We start from the raw sequence: 19,147 nt of genomic DNA, 5'->3' as shown, positions 1-19,147 counted from the left end.
CAACGCTGGCTCAAATGTGCCAATAGGAAAGAACAGACTGCAGCTTCTGCTTGAACATTTCTTGTCCAGGAGTCTGTTTTTGTGGCAGAGAACAAATCCTCTCCATCAGCTGCCCTGGCAGCTTTATCTCTCTGTAATAAACAGGCAAGGCATGTTACACTGAAACAGCATCCAAAGGCCAATGCAAGGACAACACGCACAACAGATGCTCAGTTTTAGGGTTTATTTCATCTGCTAACATTCATCCTTGATCTAGACAAAAAAACAATTAGATGATTTTTTAAAATTTTATTTTCCTTGTGGAAGAAAAAACCTTTTAACACTTTTTGTAAGATGCTATAAATAAATATATAAAGCTTTAAGTGTTACTCGGCTCAAGTTAAACAGTTGCCTTTTATTTTTTGTTGTTTTTAAGTTCCTGAAGTGGTGGGGGGAAGTGCAAACCATACACATTCAGCCCAATGGAATGAGTCCAGCCACAGTCACACTCAGAGAAGCTGAATCATTCTGATCTACAGCATGGAGGATGGAGGGCAGGGGGGGGACAGTTGTATTTTTTACCCTCAGTCACACCACTCCTAGAGGAACTGAGTTCCTTGGTAAGTAAAGCACACAGGAAAGGGGAGAGGAGGAAAAAGAAAATCCTGCCTGCATTGCCCTTTCCATGCTCTGTGCAGACTGTGCAGCAGAGAGGAAAGAAAAGACAATATAAGCAAAGTCCCAGATGAATAGAAATGACAATGAAAACCAAAATCAGATAGCTGTAGGGATGGTGAGAAATCCTCTGCCTGTTGTGTGTTTGACTGGCAGGCTACACATAAACACAGAGGAACTTCACATTGAGAGAGGATGGGGATTTTGTCTTCTCCTTATGGAAAGAAAAAAGATTGAGGGGCAATAAAAATAAGTTAAATCATATTCCAATATGTACAAAACAAATCATGCTCAGTAAACCTTTTGAATATAAAATTATTCATTATAGTACAACTCTCTCAATCCAGTCTCCAGAACTGACACCTGGGGGAATTGAACAGGGAGGGGAAATTGTGGGGCTCTTCTGAGCAGAATTGAGGAGAAAGACTCATTTGCAAATCTTGTTTTTTTCAGCTTGCATGGCTAAGAATTACAGAGCTGGGACAGCACAGGCTTTAACACCGTGTGCTTATCAGGGCTGCATTGGCAGAATTCTTGTGGATGGTGCAGAACAAAGAGCCACGGGCAGCTGGGACTGCGTGCCCTGGCTCACCTGAGCTGCTGCTCCCTGACCTGTGCTCCAGGAGCTTGGAATCCCCTGCTCACTGCTGCCCCTGGAGCATGAAATGCTGATTTGGGTGAAAGTGAGATCAGGAATACAGAGAGAACACAGCCAGCCCTGTGATCTGAACCCAGCTGCATGCCCAGCTCAGCTCTGGGAATGCTAAGCACAGTTTGGGTGATGGATTCCTGCAGTGCTACCCCTCTGTTGTGATGCCTGGCAAAGTCTGTGGGGTAGGAGAGGCTCTGGGTAGCTCTGAACACCAGTGAGACACTGGAGATGCTTTAAAGCCCAAGATCTGAACCTCAGTCAGGCCCTGTGGTGTTACCATCCCCTTCTGTGGCTGCCCACTGCTCTGTGAAGGGACTTGATGGGCTCAGAGGGAAAAGTTCCTAATTGTGCTGCCCCTGGGGATCCTGCCTTGGCCACACTCTCAGCAACTGCACTGCTCTTTATTGCTCTTACAGGACAGCCCTGGGAGAGAGGATCCAAAACCTCACTGGAATCTTTCTTATGCTGCTTTCATTGTCATCCCAGTTTTGTAAGTGAGTAAGGGACTGTGGGGTGCAAAAACATCAACTGAAGTGCTCCCCATTTATTCCAAAATGTTGGGCATAAAGGGAGAAATTCAGGCAAGCCAGAAATCCACACTGATCCTTTGCTGACTTCTCCTTTTTATTTATTTATTTATTTATTTATTTATTTATTATTATTTTATTTTATTTATTTTTTATTTATGACTTTGAACGCTGTGACAGCCTGGGCTGGCAACCTTACTAGTCAATCTGTATTTTGTGACCTGGACACAAAATGGGTACAAGGTGGCAAACTCCTTCAACAGAGCTAACTAGGGTGAGACAAATCAGCAAGAAAATGTTTTCTTCAGCAACAACACCCACCAAGCAGTGATGTTTACACTGTTTAGGTGACTAAAAGCAAATTCTCAGCCCTGAGAAGCCACCAAGGCCCAAAGACACAGGTCCAATCGTGCACCTGCATGCACTGCCCCCAGCACTCTCCTAACCTGACCTGGATCATGATGCTCTGACAGCCCCCTGAAGAAACTCTGCATGTACTGAAGAAGGTCTTGGTGTGTCTGCAAATCACAGGAAAAATATTTTGGAAGAAAGGGGCAGATATTGAACAAGAATCTACTGTCTGGCCACTACTGCCAGAGTGCCTTAAAGCTGTTGCTCTCCATTCATTTTAAAACTACACACACACTTCTCATGTTATTGTAGCATCAAAATATCAGTCCTAAAAAGAAAAGAAATAGTACCACTTCAAAGTGTGGTACGTAGAAATCACAAAAAACTACATTCACATTATGTTAAAAAAGTTCCCTTGCACCCACTGAAGGAAGAAGATCGTGCCAGGTATGTCCTGCAACCCATGTTCTGGTACACAGCACTTAAAATAAATTGACACAGGGCTTAGAGCCAGGAGCAGACCAGCACAGCAGCCAGGGTGAGGGATGGCTTTTGGGTGATTCTGTTCACTTCCACTACTCAGAATCTGTTTCAAAGTGCCCTATACTTTTCATGCCTTTCATACCCTTTTAGAATGAATTTGTTACTCCCAGTGTAGAGGTGGAAAAACTGAGGCGTTTGCTGGGTGCAGGACTTAAATCTAGAAACTTCTGCCTCAGTACTAAGTGAGGTCAGCCCTCCTTTTGTGGCTGAAATGAAACTGTTACCCAAAGACAGTTTTCAATATAATTTCATTTCTTCTGCTTGTTACTGCAATACATTACAAAGAAAATGCTGGAACAAGGTCTTTCACTGCCACGCTTCTAAGGTCAGAGGCTGCTCCTGATTTAGACAGCCCTGCAGACAGATCCATTAACATCCAGCTGGTTCCTCAGAGCCTGTAACACAGGAGCAGCTCAGGCAGGCACAGCCTGATCCCAGCACTGCTCTGGATCACACCCAGCCCCAGCAGAGCAGCTGCAGGAGCCACTCGAGTTATGGACCCATGGCACAGGACACACCCTGAGCAGCTTCTGGGGAAAGGTGGAGACCCTGCATGTACAGCAGCTGCTTTTTGTATCTGGTGTGCTGGTTTTGTGGGTAAGAAGCCTATGAAGCTGCATTTTTAAAATACAAATGTTTTCTTTAGTTACAGCGAAAGGTGAAAGTGCCGGCAAGCAGCAGACAAAGCTTCTCCCAGTTTTGGAATTCAGAGATGAGCAAATGGGCTTGGAACACCTTCTCTGCCCCCAAGGCAACCCCCAAACACTGCTTCATTTTGCTTCCCAGTTTTCATCCAGGAGGAAATGCTTAAGGCCAGGCTACACATTTCTGGGGAGAGGAGCCATCCTGTGGCAGGAGCTCTGACACAGCCCTGGAGCCGTGGACAGCACCAGCACAAACTGGTACCAGCCAAACGTGTGGGTGACAATGTCCTGCTGTGCCTGCACTTGGCAGCAGCAGGATGCAGACCTGTCCAAAATCCACCTGAAATCAACAGCAAAGACATCCTCTGACTCTGGTGCACTTTGGCTCAGGGCTGCAGTAGATTTGTATTTGAGCCCTAAGTGCTCTTTGTATTTTCTCAAGTTTTTAGTTGTCTTTGCTCTCCAGTAGGAGAATGTCTCCAAAAGCAGCGTGTATCCCCCAGGGTGTGCACAGGAGAACAAAGAAGCCCCTCCTTTGCCAAACTCAGTCTGAACTTGAAAACAGTGCACAGAGGCAGAGAAAGAATTAAAACACAAAGCAAGCAGCACATCAGTGGATTTGTGTGATGGGAAAGGGATGCTGTAAAAATGACATGCTAAAGCTGAGTGCATCAGCTCCCTGCCTCTTCTCCAGTGACTTCAATGCCATATTTGATTTGCAGTTACCATGGCCTTTGCAAATGAAATCATATTCCATTTGGTTCAGAGTTTACCCTAAACAATAGCTGGTTCAGGTCCTACAGGCTGAGCAATAACAGAGGGAGACATGAACCAGGCAAAAACTACCTCATTTCCATGCTTCCAGAAAACAAAGAAGTGCTTGCAACAGCAAAAAATAAGCCATATTTCAATTTGGTGAGTGGGAAGAGGAATTAGAGAAGTCATTGTTGTTCCATGACTCACAAGTCAGTAAGCAGAACCTGGTTAGACTGTCCCCACACTGGAGGATTAAACTCACATGAGGCCCTAAAAAACTGCATTGAAAGAGAAAGAGTTCTGCTTTGAGAGTGGTCTGAGACTAAAAAAACACTATCCATGATTCCCCTTTGCACTTTTATGAACACAGCTTGGTCGTTTAAAGTAAGGGCTGCAGAACAGGCACCCTGCCAAAGGACAATGTGCACTGTCTCATCATTAATTCAGACCCACAGTCAGAAATTTTCACAGCTCTGGAAGAGAGCCCCATCCTGTTCCCACTTAAATCAGTTCTAGTGACTTCACTGGAAGCAGCCTGATGCCCATTACCTCTTGATAAAAGCAAGTAAAAATAACTGAAATAACACAGCTAGAGTACGTCTGGATGCTTATTCTGGGTCACTATTTCACATAGCAACAAACAAAACAAAATCACCCTCTCCCTGCATTCCCATTAATGACTTATCATTTGCAGGGTCTGAATTTTGTGTGGATTTATGAAGGACTATTTAAGTTTTCCTCCTTTTTTTTTTTGTAGTAAGTAGGATAGGGTTTTGTGTGCTGTTAACACACAGCACTGATGGTGGCTTGTGTGGTAGTGGTGTAAGCTGACAGGATGACATGAGAGTGCAGGTTTGAGTCTATGGTTGGCTTTTAACTTGTTTTGGGATCTGTCTAGGAAACAAACCTGGGAGTTTGGTGTATGAATTCCCGATTATTTCTGTGATGAAGCTGCCTATGTATATGTGATAGCAGTGCAATGAATCAGAACCACTGTGCTAAGTACATTTCCCAGGCCATAGTCAATTTGCTTTAATGTTTCTCATCCTCTGACTGGTTTTCTTCTTTTTTTTCCTTTATGGTGCTCTGTTTTCTGGCAGTGGCTGCCAGCTGAAATGCTGTGACTGCCTGTGTGCTCAGATCCCAGCCTGACAGGATGGCCCATCCTCAACTCAGTCACCATTAACAGTTACTGACAAACAATGCAGTTCCCACCCCACCTCCCCCACACAAGAAAACCTCTGTTTCCTTGTTTGTTAATTATGCATCTTTAGATCATTACGCTCAGGGCATAAACAGATTTTTAAAAAACCCTACTTCTGCCACTTGTGTTAAAATTGTGAGGATAAGAAACATTCTTCTGCATTTGGCCTCATGAGTGGGTAACTGCATTTGTGCATATTTTTTTAATCTCTGCATTAGAATGTTGACCCTTTTTTTATTTTTATGCATTTATTGTTTTTTTTTTCTTTTTTTTAAGAATCTCATCGGTCTCGTAAGAAACAGTAAAAAGACCCTACGCTTAAGGAAGCAATCTACCTTCTGTTTTACAGACTCGTTTTTAAATAAAATAATTTTTGTCCTTTTCTCTTTTTTCCTGCAGTTTTACTTCCACGACCTCTTGATATGGAAACCCCAGGATGTTGCTGAGTACAAAAGTCTGCCTGGGCTACCACTTCTCTATGATATGGCTCATGTAGTCCTCGGTGGGCAGACGCCCCTGCTCCTCGGTGTCTTCCTTGGGAAGCGCCTCGTTGGAGCGGTGCAGGAGCCTCTCCTCGCGGTTCTTTATCCTCTGCTCCATCCTCTCCAGCTGCCTCTTGTACTGGTAGCGCTGCTGGAAGAGGTCCTTTGCATAGTCATAGAGCTGCATGTCCAGGTCGTTGAGCTCCTCGATCCTGCGGATGGTGTCCTCGCCCACCTCCACGCCGCCCGCCCGCGTGCTGTTGTACTGCATGAAGGGCCGGATGAACTTCAGGTTGAAAGTCCTCTCAAACAGGTACTGAGTCTTCCTCTGGAACTCCGTCAGGCCGAAGAAGGCCATGTCCTTGAGGTTTTTTTTGGCGCTCTCCAGCAGGATCTGCGCCCGCTTGTTCTCCGGGATGAAGGACATGTTGTAGCAGCCCACCAGGCTCAGGTCGGCCAGCATCCTCACCTGGCGGTTGTTGGCCAGGTTGTAGGGGCAGTCCATGAACTCCTGCAGCGTGCAGCCCGACCAGTCCGTGCCCTCGTAGCACGAGGGCAGCTCCTCGGGGGTTGGTGTCCTGCCATCACACATGTGCAAGGACGTCTTCCAGGTAGCCCCTCGCTGGACGTGGCGCCACTCGCTGAGGTAACGGGAGACAGGGTCCCTCAGCAGGGTGATGTAGTAGAATTTTCTACAGGGAGAAGAGAAAACAGGATCAATATTCTGCTAGTAGCAGAACAGATGCTAGGCAAGCAGGGATCTAGTGCAGACAGCAAAAATCTGAGAGTAAATCAACACCACATCATCCATTCCACTGCACTTGTGGGTTATTTTTTTTCTTGCAAGATCTCACACAAAGCAGTTTGTGCAACATCAAACCCACGTTTCTCTTTCTCATTTTAGCCTCGCCAAGTAGTAGCACCTTCACCAGGATGTCCATTCCCAGCAACAGACCACAAAGTCAGGACAAACCACCAGGGCTGAACCTGTCTGTTGGCCTCAGAGAGCTCCTGGCCCTGCCAGCTCTCTGTGTGCCCGCTGTGGCAGCCAGGCCCTGCTCTGAAGGACAGCCCAGCAGTGCCTGTGAGCTGGGCCTGTCACTTCCACTGCGTGCAGGTGCTGACCAGGACACCCACTGCTTGACTGATGTGGCTGCCGAGCCGAAATCTGGGAGTCTGCAGTGAGTGGCAGGATAAAACCACAGGAACATAAATGAAAAGCAATGGGAAATCATGTCACTGTTAGCCTCGCTTGAAAAGACACACAGAGTCAAATTTGGGAGAGCAGCAATCGGCAGAGAAGAATCTCCCTTTGTTATTACTTCCTGTTGTATACTTTTAACAAGGTGACCATGGATTGGAGGGTGGTATTCCCACCTCTCAACCACATTGGTTAAAGGGACTGTCACACAACCTCTCCTCTCCTTGGAGAGGACCGTGAAAACAATGGTAATGTTTACAATTCACAGTCTCCTGTTTGCATGAGAAGAGCATGAGAAGGTGCACACTTCTACTTTAACATGAACGCTCAGCAAACTAGAAAAATCTCATGGTGACAAAATCAGGAATGCAATATGCTCTGCAGGAAGAGAAGGCTGAGCTGACAACCAGCAATAATTTATTCCTGTTTCAGTCAACCTGGTATTAAATCTAACAAACTTCAGACACACTTTTAACATGAGACTGAATAGGAGGGAAAAGCAAGACAACCAGGAAGAACACACATGATGACATGGGGCATTCTTGCTGTTTTAAGTATAATGAAGTCCCCAACAATACGAGCTGTCCCTAGAACTGAAAACATGACAGCTGTCTCTAACAGAGCCCCTCTGGCTTCAGCCCATGCAGTTCTGGGATTGACAGAGGGGCAGCCTGCAACAGCCCTCTCCACACAGAGGGAAATGGCCTTTTCTTCCCTGACTGCCAGCAGTGTGGGACTGAGGGGTCTTTGTGATTCTAGAAGGAGGAAACACCATCTCTGGTTCCTAAAGCTGGCATCTTCTTGCAGGGCATGGGGCTGTGTGACACTGCACATGGAAGCCCCTGGCTTTGGCAGGGAACACACACCTGCAGCTGGCAGTGTTTCATACAGGGGTGCTGCAGGGTTCATGTCCCCATCAGAAATGCATCTTCAGAATGCTGCTAGGGCTCATTTCCATGGCTCATGGCCATTGAGATGGCAGTGAACAGTTTTTTTGGGAAAAAAATAATAAAAGTATTCTGTTTTGGCTAATTTTAACACACTCGTGCTTTCCTAGCACCTTCAGTATTATTCTTCCTAGTAGTAACTTAAATTTCTGCAACAGGAGCAATTTAATTTTAAAATAACACATCAAAGCCATTGCCCAGGAAGTCTCATGGTAAGTAATGTTTGTTTTCCTAATTCACTATAAACTTGCTGAAGAGCTTTTCCAAAACAGGGTTCCAAAGGAGTCAATTTTGGTCTTTTCAACAATGCCAATGGGTGTCCACTCCAGCTCCAGTTCCTCTCCTGCTTTCTGCCTTCATAACTAGGGCTGGTACAGACATTTGTTGTTTTTGGAGACTATTCCCTCTCTCTCCAATAGCAAGAGTTTCTCACTGTCTAGGATTACTGTCCAGTACTGTGAACAGGGAGAGGGGGAAAAAGGGGAGCAGACACTTTCCTTCAGTCCAGCTCTTTATCCTTCCTTTACCTTGCAGCCTGCAGTGGTTCCACTGCCCTGACTGGGAGGCAGCTGTAATTTAAACAGACTGAGCTAAGACACCTCCAATAGATGGGACAAAATATAGCAGTGGGAGGAAAAAGAAGGCAGTGATGAATGCCAGATGTTCAGTGACAGACATTGGTGCTAAACACTATCAGCAGCTTTGGCTGGTGAGCTGCAGTGCACTTTTTATTTTATTTTTATTTAATGCAAAGGTTGCATTTTTCACTGAGCAGGTCGAAGCCATTTATTATTTTGTGGCTACAGAAGCAACTAGAAGGTTGCTCCTCCCTGATCCCCAAGATGAGGGATTCATTTGTGTGTGAGGTATCCACAGACAGAGGAGGAGCTGATTCCTGTCCAGACACACCATCTTACACTAGTAAGGATGGGGTAAAAAGGGAAGAATTGGTATCTGCATTTGGCAGAAAGGGAACCACAAATATTAAATGATGTGCATAAAGTCCAACACAAGTGTCAGAGTTGGCATGAATCTGATCCCTGCAAGCACAAGTCCAGCTTATCTTCTCTCTCTGTTTAAACTTTAGGAGACTGTTAGTAAATCAGATTAATAAATATCATACAAAGCTTCTGGAGTCCATTGAAACAGAGAAATTAAACAGGACATGGGTCAGAAAAAGTTCAAGGAGCAAGTACTTCTTTCTTCACACCTGCACTATAAGAGCTATTACCCTAATTGATGTAACACCCTGGTAAATATTTCACCATGAGTGATCTTTCTCAAAGATTCATCTCAATAAATAGAAAGCACAGGAAAGTAGATTACAATTTTTGAAATTCCACTGAATCCAATTTGCCCCTTTGTCTGTCACATAGAGAAGTGCTTGAAGGAAAGAGCTCACCTCCTAACACAGAAATCAGATTTATCTTTGGAAACTGAAACAGGCCCCTGGAAGTACTTAAGGAAGCTGCTCCAATGGGGCAAGGAGAAGGAGGAGAAGGAGAAAGAGAAGAAGGAGAAGAAGCAGAAGAAGCAGAAGAAGCAGAAGCAGAAGCAGAAGCAGAAGAAGAAGAAGAAGAAGAAGAAGAAGAAGAAGAAGAAGAAGAAGAAGAAGAAGAAGAAGAAGAAGAAGAAGAAGAAGAAAACAAACAAAACCCCTAACAAACAAAACTGAACAGAGACTTTAAAGCAAAAGAATAGTTTTAACTGCCTAAGTTGAGATGCACCACTGACACAGTGAAAGTTATGCTCCCAAATTTGTATTTAGCTTTCTAGACAGGCATTATTTTCCAAGGAGCAGACTCTCTCAGCCCTCAGGCAAGTGAGCAGTACACTTTCCAAGAGACTGAGCCCTCAGGAGGCAGGGGGTGAGCCACTTGGATATCAGAGGGATGACCATGCAAGTGTTCAGCCAGTTAAGATGCTGAAGTTTCTGTTCTTGAAGTATAACTTGGGCTTGCCTTAAAGTTTAGGGAACTATTAGGTAACTGTCAGGCACTGTCCATGAGCAGTCAGAAAGCTGGGGGAACTCTGCTCCAGCCTGGCTGGGAACACAGGCAATGCCATTTGTCAGCAGTGGCTTGAAATTCATGAGGAACCACATGATTAGCAGTTTTTTTATTTTCTTTTGGCATCAGAGATAAAATAAACCCCACGCAGCTGTGAGTGCCCTTCATTCAGCATGGTGTCCCAGACAGCCTCTTGTCTTTGGTGCTCCCAAAGGCTCATTTCAGGAGTGTGGGCTTCTCCCAGCCCAGATGGCTCCACTCAATCCTGCCTCACAAAAAGCCCAAGCAGCCCCACTTTGGTCCTGCAGTGTCACATCTCACTTGCCTCTCTGCACTTAACAAGCTTGAGCAAGACAAATGGATGTTGGAGTTAGTAACACTGATTTTTGTTCCCACATGAAGCTGAGCAGAGCAGCTTTACTGCCCTTGGTAAACAGAACAGAATAAAATAATGTTTCTGATCAACAACCCTGTACCTGAACTGAAGTTTCAGGAAGAACAAAATCCAGTATTAGAAAGGAAGGCCACTCTTGTGCTCATAACACACAAATGAATTCAGGAAACTTCACTTTTAAGTGCCCATTCTGTTAAAATTAGCCTGCTTGCCCCAGACAAATCTCTCTCTCCCTGCCTCTGTTCCCCATGTGTGAAGGGCTGACAATGTCTCCTTTGTCTGTTTTGGAAATTCAAAACACACCATCTTTTGGAGCAGGACCTCTCCTTGCACGATTATGCAAAGCCCCTGCTCCAGCGTGGACGGAGGTCAAAGGACAGGAGTTAACTGCAGGCACATTTCCATGGCACAGGCCTCAGGGGCACCCAGACCTCTCCTTCCCACTCTCACAGAGCAGCACAAAGCAGCCTCAGTTTGGTCAGCAGAGGGTTTTTTTTTTTTTAATTATTATTTTTTAAATATTTTTTTTAATTTTTTTTTTTAATTTCTGCAAATGCAGTCACCGAGCAGCTCAGGGTTAAAAATAACCCTTTCTTGCGTGGCTGAAGCTGCCATTTAGCAATGTTCTGTCTTAATTCCTGTCAGCAGGTTCCTCAGCTAATGAAGGGGAAATGAAACCCTTCTTCCTCTAAAAACTCAATTCCTTCTCTTTTGCTAATAACCAGTCAAGATAATTCTGATAAAGTGACAGATTCTGAATATGATCTTATCATTCCTCTCCAGTTCTTTTCCACTCTTTTCTACATGCCAGTGCATCCTTCTTACTGCTGCTGGTCTCCAAATTCTGCCAAGAACTGCTTATTTGACTGTGCAATTCCCTATTCTTTCCTGTGCTTAAATGCTTCCTACCACATAGCCATTTTTTTTTTAAAAATTTAATTTTTATAGGTTCCTTACTGAGCTTTCAAGCATTCCTCGCAGGAAAAGCATAATATTTAACAAGTCCTTTTTGACTACTGTGGTGGCCTTCCATCAGATGAAGAACAAAATACAGCTAGCCACTTGTAATCATAAATGCTTCATCTGCCTGCCGGCGGGCAAGGGGAAGGAAGCTGCATAGGTCAGCTTCAGCCACATAACCTCAATCTGTCAAAGCAACATTCCCCCAGGCTACAAATTTTCTACTGCTAAAATAATAATAATAATAATAAAAATTTAAAAAATCATTCTGTATCTTTGCTGAATTAACTGAGCAGGGGGTCTGGCATCTTGCAATAATGAGGAACACAGTGTTTTGTTTAAAGATGTAGTCATGTCAAATTTGTGGCTGATTTAAGGCCTCCTTGTAAGTCAAGCCCATGTGTTGTGCACTCCACAAATCCCTGGTGAGGGTCCTTATTCCCTTTCTGCTGGCTCTCACTGGAAGTAGTTTATCCCTGAAACAAGCACTGGTTTTGCCTGCAGCAGTGAAATGCACTCGTGCACCTGCCCTGGTGGACTCTGCAGGGACCGAGGGAAGGAGCAGCAGAGCCCTCAGCATCACCTCTGGCCCCACCTGAACCTCACCTGGCTGAGCACTGAAGGGCATTGCCAGGGAAGGTTCTCTCACTGAAAATGAGCAGTGTGTCCTCAAGGAACAGGCCCAGCAAGGACCCACAGGTAAGTAATAAATATAGGTGAGTCACGATGGGTGAGCTGAGAATGGGGCAGGTGAAAGCCCAGAAGGAATTTATGTTGTCATTATAAAGTCTACAAATGTTGCCTGCAAACAGCAGGTGTGTGAAGAACAGTTTCCCCCCTCTGCACAGAGAATAACCCTCTGCTACCAGGGAAACTCTGCCTGACTCTGCAGCCACCAGCATCTCAATAAGAGCTGCCTCCTGCCTTATTTACCAAACCCATCCTTGCCACTTTTAAAGCCCAACCTTGCAAAAACTCCACATATTTCCCTTTTTTCCTCTATAGTCAGATTTCTTGCATAACAAGCACATTCTCAGTTACAGACTGGAATTTAATATATGTACAATGATTACTTCCTTTGGTAGCAAATAGCCCTAATTTTCCTCAGTCTATTTCCTCTCATCTGTTGCTCATTTAGACTCTTCCTGCTTTTCACACACAATAAACTCTTCAGTCCTTTAAAAGTCTTAGAAACAGAAAGAAAACCCCAAACAAACAAACAAACAAAACAAACCTCTTTTCTGCCCTCTATGTTTAAATAAAGATTGCAAAACAAAACCCCCAAAGCCAAGAAACAGAATAGCAAATTCAGACTGGGGGAACACCTAGAGCAGTGATTTTCTTTGCCAGGAAAGGAGGGGGTGTCAGTGCTCACTTTAGGAACCAGGTTTGTTTTGCACAATTGTGTTTGTTCTGCCTGATGCTCTCTGCTCTTGGGACTTGGTTGTATTAAAAGAGAAATTTGGAAATCTAGCAACAGCTTCTCCTCACACAGGCTCTGCTCCCCCTCCAGATCCTCACTCAGGGAGTCACCCTGGGGGCTGATTGCACCATGGGCCAACTCAGAGCCAGCCCTGAAGCAATGCTCAGGCTGCCCCAGGAGGTTGAGGCACACGAGAAGAGCCACACCTCTCTCTTTTCACCCATTTTTCAAAAAATGTGGGCAATTTGGAATGGTTTGCAGTCGTGGTGATGCAGCCTGCCCTCACAGCGTGATGATGCCAGTGCAGAGCCTGCCCTGAGAGCAGAGCTCCTGTGGCTTGCACCAAACACCACGGCTGAGAGTTAAAAAGGAGACTAAAGAGCAAGCAGAGCTCAGGCATTTCACATGAGAAACACCCACCCCTCCATCCACTCAAAAAGCTTAACAAAAGCTCCCTTTTGGTGTTTGCAAGCCATGCATGGGCTGAGTCATGGCTTGAAACACCAGAGATGGTCAAACACAACTGCAAAGACTTCTCCGGAGTGGTGGTGAAGAGACCTGAAGGTGTGAAACCCAGGAAAAGGCCAAGCTGTGTGCTTGATCCCCACTGCAGCAGGGCAGACCTGATTTTGGGGTGTGTAGGAGCAGTAATGCCCTGAGTCTGCACACGGTGGCTGCAGCACAGCCTGAGGTGTCTCTGCTTAAAGCTGACCTGCAAAGAAAGGTGGGCTGCAAAGCAATAGTTAGAACAGCGTTGTGTTTGTGTTCCTGTAACAGATATTCCCCCTGAAATACACTGGCAAAGGCAGCAGAGCTGGAGTGGAGGCACAAAGGATTAAAATCAGGACTAAAGAGGGGTGAGACCTGGTTTGTCCCAAAATTGGGAGGGCACTGAGAGCCTTGACACCCGTGTTGGGAGTGGCAGAATGATACAGGCTGTTCCATCCTGATTGATATGTGTGGTAATGCAAGGGAGCATTTCATGTCTGGAATCAAATGGAGCATCAAGGCAGCTATGGCTGGGCATTCATTTCTCTGAAACCCTCAGAAATGAACACTTTCAGGACCACTACCTCCATTTATCTCCATAAATGGGATGAGGTGCTCTTTCACCTCAGCTCTCAGTGCTGTGCAGTGCTGGCACTCCCTGTGCTCATACTGCACTGTCACACACTCAGCCCCAGTCCAGATTTGTTAGAAATGTGCTAATGGGCTTTTACCCAGGAATCAAGTGTGCTCCTACCATCCTCGTGTCTCACGACTTTTTTATATCCAATTAGCAGAATAGACACAGATAATGAGTTTTAACAACATCTCTGCTTTTCATAAAAATTGCACTGCTGTGTAAGCACAAGAATTTCCTGTTGAACTGTCTCTTTGCAAACAAGTTAATTTAAAAAAAGATGCATGGCATACTATGAACCTTAGGAGCGAACCGGCAGCTCATTTTTCAAAATGACAGGTATGACGAAAATTGGACAAAGGCTTGGAAAAGAACGTGGGGGTCAGGGTGAGGGGAGCAAAAGGGGGTGGAGAGAAAGGCATTCCAGAGCCCTCTGGAGCCTCGGACTCCTCGAGGACCCATTAAAAGCTTATGTTCCTTGCACCGTTTATAAATAAGCGCTTTCTTTTGCCATCATAACTTCCCTCATGTGAGGGGCTCAGGAAGTGTTGACTGCTGTCTTCTGCTGAAGCAAGGCACCAAAAATGACAGCAAGTCACAAATCAAATTCCTCTGATGGAATACCTTTCCCGAGTTTTGGGAGGCTTGTTGTGATTCCTGAGTGACCCCAGCCGAGCCCCTAATCAGTGGCACATCGGAATGCTGGCAGATGGCAGAGGGAGCCTCAGTGCCAGAGGATTACATCAGTGCTGGCAGGGAACAGATGGCACAAGGGTGGACTGCAACCTGTGCTTATTCTTTGCGTTCCTTTGCGTCTGTTATTGCCCCTGCTGTCAGCAAGGTGGGGAGTTTCAGGTGGGAAAAACATGGCCATTCTCTGAAAGGAAAATTTTCACTCCCTTCACGTACTGCTTCTGTCACAGAGACTTTCAGTAGCATTGATTTTGGCATTACAAAACACAGTAACACATCACACCCATATTTACTATAAAATATTTGCTAGAAGGGTTCTATATCTTTTTTTCAAGTATCTTCCTGTGTGTGGCCACATTAGAACCAAGCAAGTAACAAATCAATCCCTGAAGAGTAATGACACATTTGCAGTGAGCCACTGAACTTTTCCTCTCTGTGTCAGAGGTCAATGTCCACTGGACATGTAGCATAGGAGAGCAGTTTTCACCCCACCACTAGATAAGGGGAAAGCATTTGGGGCCTCATTCCAGCTCCAGGGAATAAGTGCTTTCCCCTTAACACACTGCCAGTGCAGGCTGCCAAGTCAGGGAGATTTTCTCTGCCTCCTTGGGGCTGAGCTGCACTGGTTCTGCACAGAAATCTGTGCAGCTTCAAGCCTTGTCCTGGGAAGAGAGAGAATGCCGGGGATTTAACCGCCCCAGGTGTCGAGAGGGATGCAATGAATAAAACAAGTGAACACTTTAACTAATAAAGCATTATTTCTGCATCTGATGCCTGCACACCTCAGGACACAGAATATTGCCAAACAGGAAAAAGAAAACCAGAAGCAAGTTGATACAGAGCAAAGACAAAGCTGAAGTAACTCTGCAATATGCAAAGATATTTATTTGAAACAGCTGTAAATAAAGCAGATAGGCTAGAATTTGCATTTTCTTTTGAACTGCAAGTCAGCTTCTCTTGTGAATCAGAGGAGCTCCTCTGGCTCTGAGATTCAAAAAAGTTTCAAGGAAAATGCAACAGCATGATTGACAGGAAATATGGCTCCTTGAAGAAGATTAAATTATAAAAAAACTATAGAGGAAGATTAAGGGAGCAAGAGTAGTCAGAGGAGCAGATATTGATCGCTTATGCAGGACAATTGAATTCCCTGGCCAAGGGAGGCAATATTTGTGTCAGACAGCTGCAGCACAGCAGCCCTGAGCTGCTCATTGATCAGTCCTGCTCGAATCCAGAACTGATGGATGGCCACTTTCATTGATCTGAGTGGGAAGACTCTGGAAACAGAACCGAGATGCAGAGGATTTTTAAACTGGACTGACGTGTCCTGAACATACAAGGAAACAACTGCAGCTCTCAGCCAGCCAGCCAACATCCAGAAACAAGACATTGCGAGGAAGAAAACACAAACAGCAGCACAGCCCACCCCTGAAAGCAGGCCCAGTGCAAGGACTGGATCTCAAGGAGCTCTGCAAGCCACTCAGGGAACAACTGGTGCCCTGCAGAGCAGTCAGCCTGAGCTGCATCCTGCCACACACCTCACAGCATCAGCTGGGGGACTGCTCCTAATTCCATTTACCCAGCTCCTTCTTGAAATCGGTGCTGGGGGAGGTTCCCACATGGCTTCTTTTCCTGTGAATAGTCATACTGGTGGCTCACAAAGAGTACCAAAGCTCCCTCTCCTCAATGAACTGACTCTCCCTTGCTCAGGGATAGCAGATGTTGTTAAGCAGCTAAAGAAAATCCTCAAGAAAGCAGAGCTACTAATCAGTCACTTTTATATTTAAGATCACTTGGAGTTGCCACTGTCTTATACTGTTTTCCTAATTAATTGCACTGGAATGCACTTAAGTAAGCCCCAGATCAAAGAATCATATGCAGAGATTGAAATAAATCCTGTCTGTGCTGCTAATGCCTAGGAAATGGATGACTTGCTAAGTATTCAAAATCCCGGGTTTCATGGCTCAAAACTACAGATAGTGTGAGATGCTTTCAAAGGAACAGATTTAAGGATGAAAAGGAAAAATCTGCCTTCATTTGCTCGTAAAAGACAATTAAACAAAGGCAATTGTTCAACTAATTTAGTGTGAAGTTTGTGTATCTTAAGTTCCTTATTCTTCACGTTCCTATCACCAGAAATCACAGTTCAGGAGCGTCAATTTTCATTACATCAAAACTTCATCATCATTACAGATTTTTTAAAATGTGCTTTAACGAAGGGTTGAAATCTTTTCAAAGAAATGATAAATAAAAATGACTGGGGCTGATCGTGTTACCAGTTGGTGCAATAAATCACTGTCTCTTCCTGCATGAGTTTCTTTCTCATGATCTAGGATATCATCAAAATGCTTTGATTGATTTACAGTTTAGTAAGCCAGCCATCATCATCCATAATTCTGCAATAAACCACACCACTTAATGTAGCTGTTACAGATGTTCAGAAGTTCATTCCCTGCCTTTCAGGAGGAGATATTGACACAGCAGCTGCAGACACCAAGATTAGCTGGGGGAGAAAAAATTGTCTCCAGCACGGGAAAACATCCCATTTTCCACTAACAATACCCTGTCTTTAAAGCTGAAAGACATGCTGCCAACCTTGATACATCCAGTTTCAATTATTAAACACCAAATATCTATATGCACACACTCACCCCCCTAGCAGCTGGCAGGAGTAACAAGCTTCTGTCTGAAACACATCATTTCCTGGGAAATCAAGACATCACTAAAAGCTCTATGCAACAAATCCATCAAAGGGTGTGCAGTGAGCAGCAGCTGATCTCAGGCCTTGGCAGCATCAAGAAGCCCAAGCTGCAGTGCATCCTGCACGTGGCACTGCCTCCAGACAGCCCCAAGGAAACAATTGCTGGGATTTTGCTCTTAAAATCGCCCCCAGAGCCAGGCTGGGCAGAGGGGCTCAGCCCGACGGCTGCTCATGGTGTTCCCTGTAACCAACACCAGCCCTGCCCCACAGGAGACTGCAGGGGCAGCATTATTCATTTTTCACAAATTATTGATCTGAAAACAGCAGGTTGATTCTCACTTTGGACTTCTTTTGCTTGAGCCTGAAAACAGTGCAGCATTAGCTGGTCTGCAATTAACACTTTCGTTAAAACTGTTTCCTGTGGAAAAGGAGAATATGCAAGGTGCCAAGCACAAAGTGTGGGTGTTTCACCCCAAAGAGCACATCCCAAACTCCCAAACAGAGTGCTCCCTGCCAGCCCGAGCCACTGCTCATTTAAACAGGCACACAGGCATACCCAGCAGGGACTGTCAGAGTGATGGTCTGGCTCACTGAAACAATTCCTCTCCTAAGCGAATCACCACGCTGAGGAAGCTAACAAAGACTGCAAAACTCATTAACTGAGCAGTGCTGGAAGGGGCTGCCCCAAGTCCATCACTGATGTGTCCTGGCCAGCCAGCATCCTGTCCCTGGCACTGCTGAGAGAGGTGCAAGGAGCAGCAAAGCCAGTTCTAATCACAGGAATCCTCTGTTCCCCCTCAGCTGCACTCACAGGAAGCACAGATCAGCCTCGTGGTTTGGGACTTCAGACATTTGAGTCTACAAAACTTTGGCAGATTTCTCTGCTAGGTGATCCCTCAGACCTGTGCATTGTGAGGCTGAGAGGGTTATGGAATAACGAGTGGGTATTTCACAGAGGCAGCACCCCTGCACTGTGAAGAAGGGATATTTTGCCCTGACAAACCTTGGGTTCTTCCAAGGGTGCTGAATGGGATTCCTTGCCCTGTGGTTAGCAGGAGCACTTGTGAATACCAAAAAAGCAGGAATGTTTTGAATGTGATTTTTAAAAAAACCCTGATTTTTGATTATTAGATCCTTGAAAGGCTTTTTTATTTGAATACAAGCTAGCATTATTCCCTCACCTTCATGTGAAGGGCTCCAGAGGTGTTCCAGCTGCCTGAAAGGCTGCCAAATTCCTCTGCAGCGCTACTGCAGGTAAGTCTAATGATGTGCTTACAAGCCGACATTGCCATCTCCCACCGCGCTGCTCCCGCGGGCACCGAGCGCTCCGCTCCCGCGGGCACCGAGCGCTCCGCTCCGGCACCGAGCGCTCCGCTCCCGCGGGCACCGAGCGCTCCGCTCCCGCGGGCACCGAGCGCTCCGCTCCCGCGGGCACCGAGAGCTTCGCTCCCGCGGGCACCGAGCGCTCCGCTCCGGCGGGCACCGAGCGCTCCGCTCCCGCGGGCACCGAGCGCTCCGCTCCCGCGGGCACCGAGCGCTCCGCTCCCGCGGGCACCGAGCGCTCCGCTCCCGCGGGCACCGAGCGCTCCGCTCCCGCGGGCACCGAGCGCTCCGCTCCGGCGCCTTCCTCCGGCGGGATCCGCCGTGTCTGACACCGTGAGGACACCAGTGTGACCTCGTTTGATTGCGGGAATTGGGAGCTGCCGCTGTGTCCCTCTCCGACCACCCGGCTCGGCACCGCCCGCATCCCTGCTGGGATGAGCCGCCCTGAGCATCCTCCCACGGCAGCCCTCTGCCCGCACAGCCCTCCCCGCAGAGGCTCCGGCAGCACAGCCTCGCTGTCCCCATTTCCAGGGTGACAGCCTTTCCCTGCTCAGGGCAGCGTT

At 46.2% G+C, this 19,147-nt stretch overlaps 1 protein-coding gene across 1 annotated transcript in view; it reads right to left on the bottom strand.

The window, feature by feature from the left end:
- Window positions 1-209: 209 nt before the first annotated feature.
- Window positions 210-19,147, bottom strand: part of HS6ST1 (heparan sulfate 6-O-sulfotransferase 1) — a 202,182-nt gene continuing 183,244 nt past the window's right edge. Inside the window, exon 2 of the mRNA XM_063408687.1 lies at window positions 210-6,505. Within this exon, the coding sequence (XP_063264757.1) occupies window positions 5,797-6,505 (709 nt within the window). The 3' untranslated portion in view covers window positions 210-5,796. The remainder of the gene's footprint in view (window positions 6,506-19,147) is intronic.

Source organism: Prinia subflava, chromosome 11 (assembly GCF_021018805.1).
Source record: "Prinia subflava isolate CZ2003 ecotype Zambia chromosome 11, Cam_Psub_1.2, whole genome shotgun sequence".
Lineage (NCBI taxonomy): Eukaryota > Metazoa > Chordata > Aves > Passeriformes > Cisticolidae > Prinia > Prinia subflava.
Note: the sequence above shows the minus strand (reverse complement) of the source record. Positions and strands in the feature narration are given on the sequence as shown.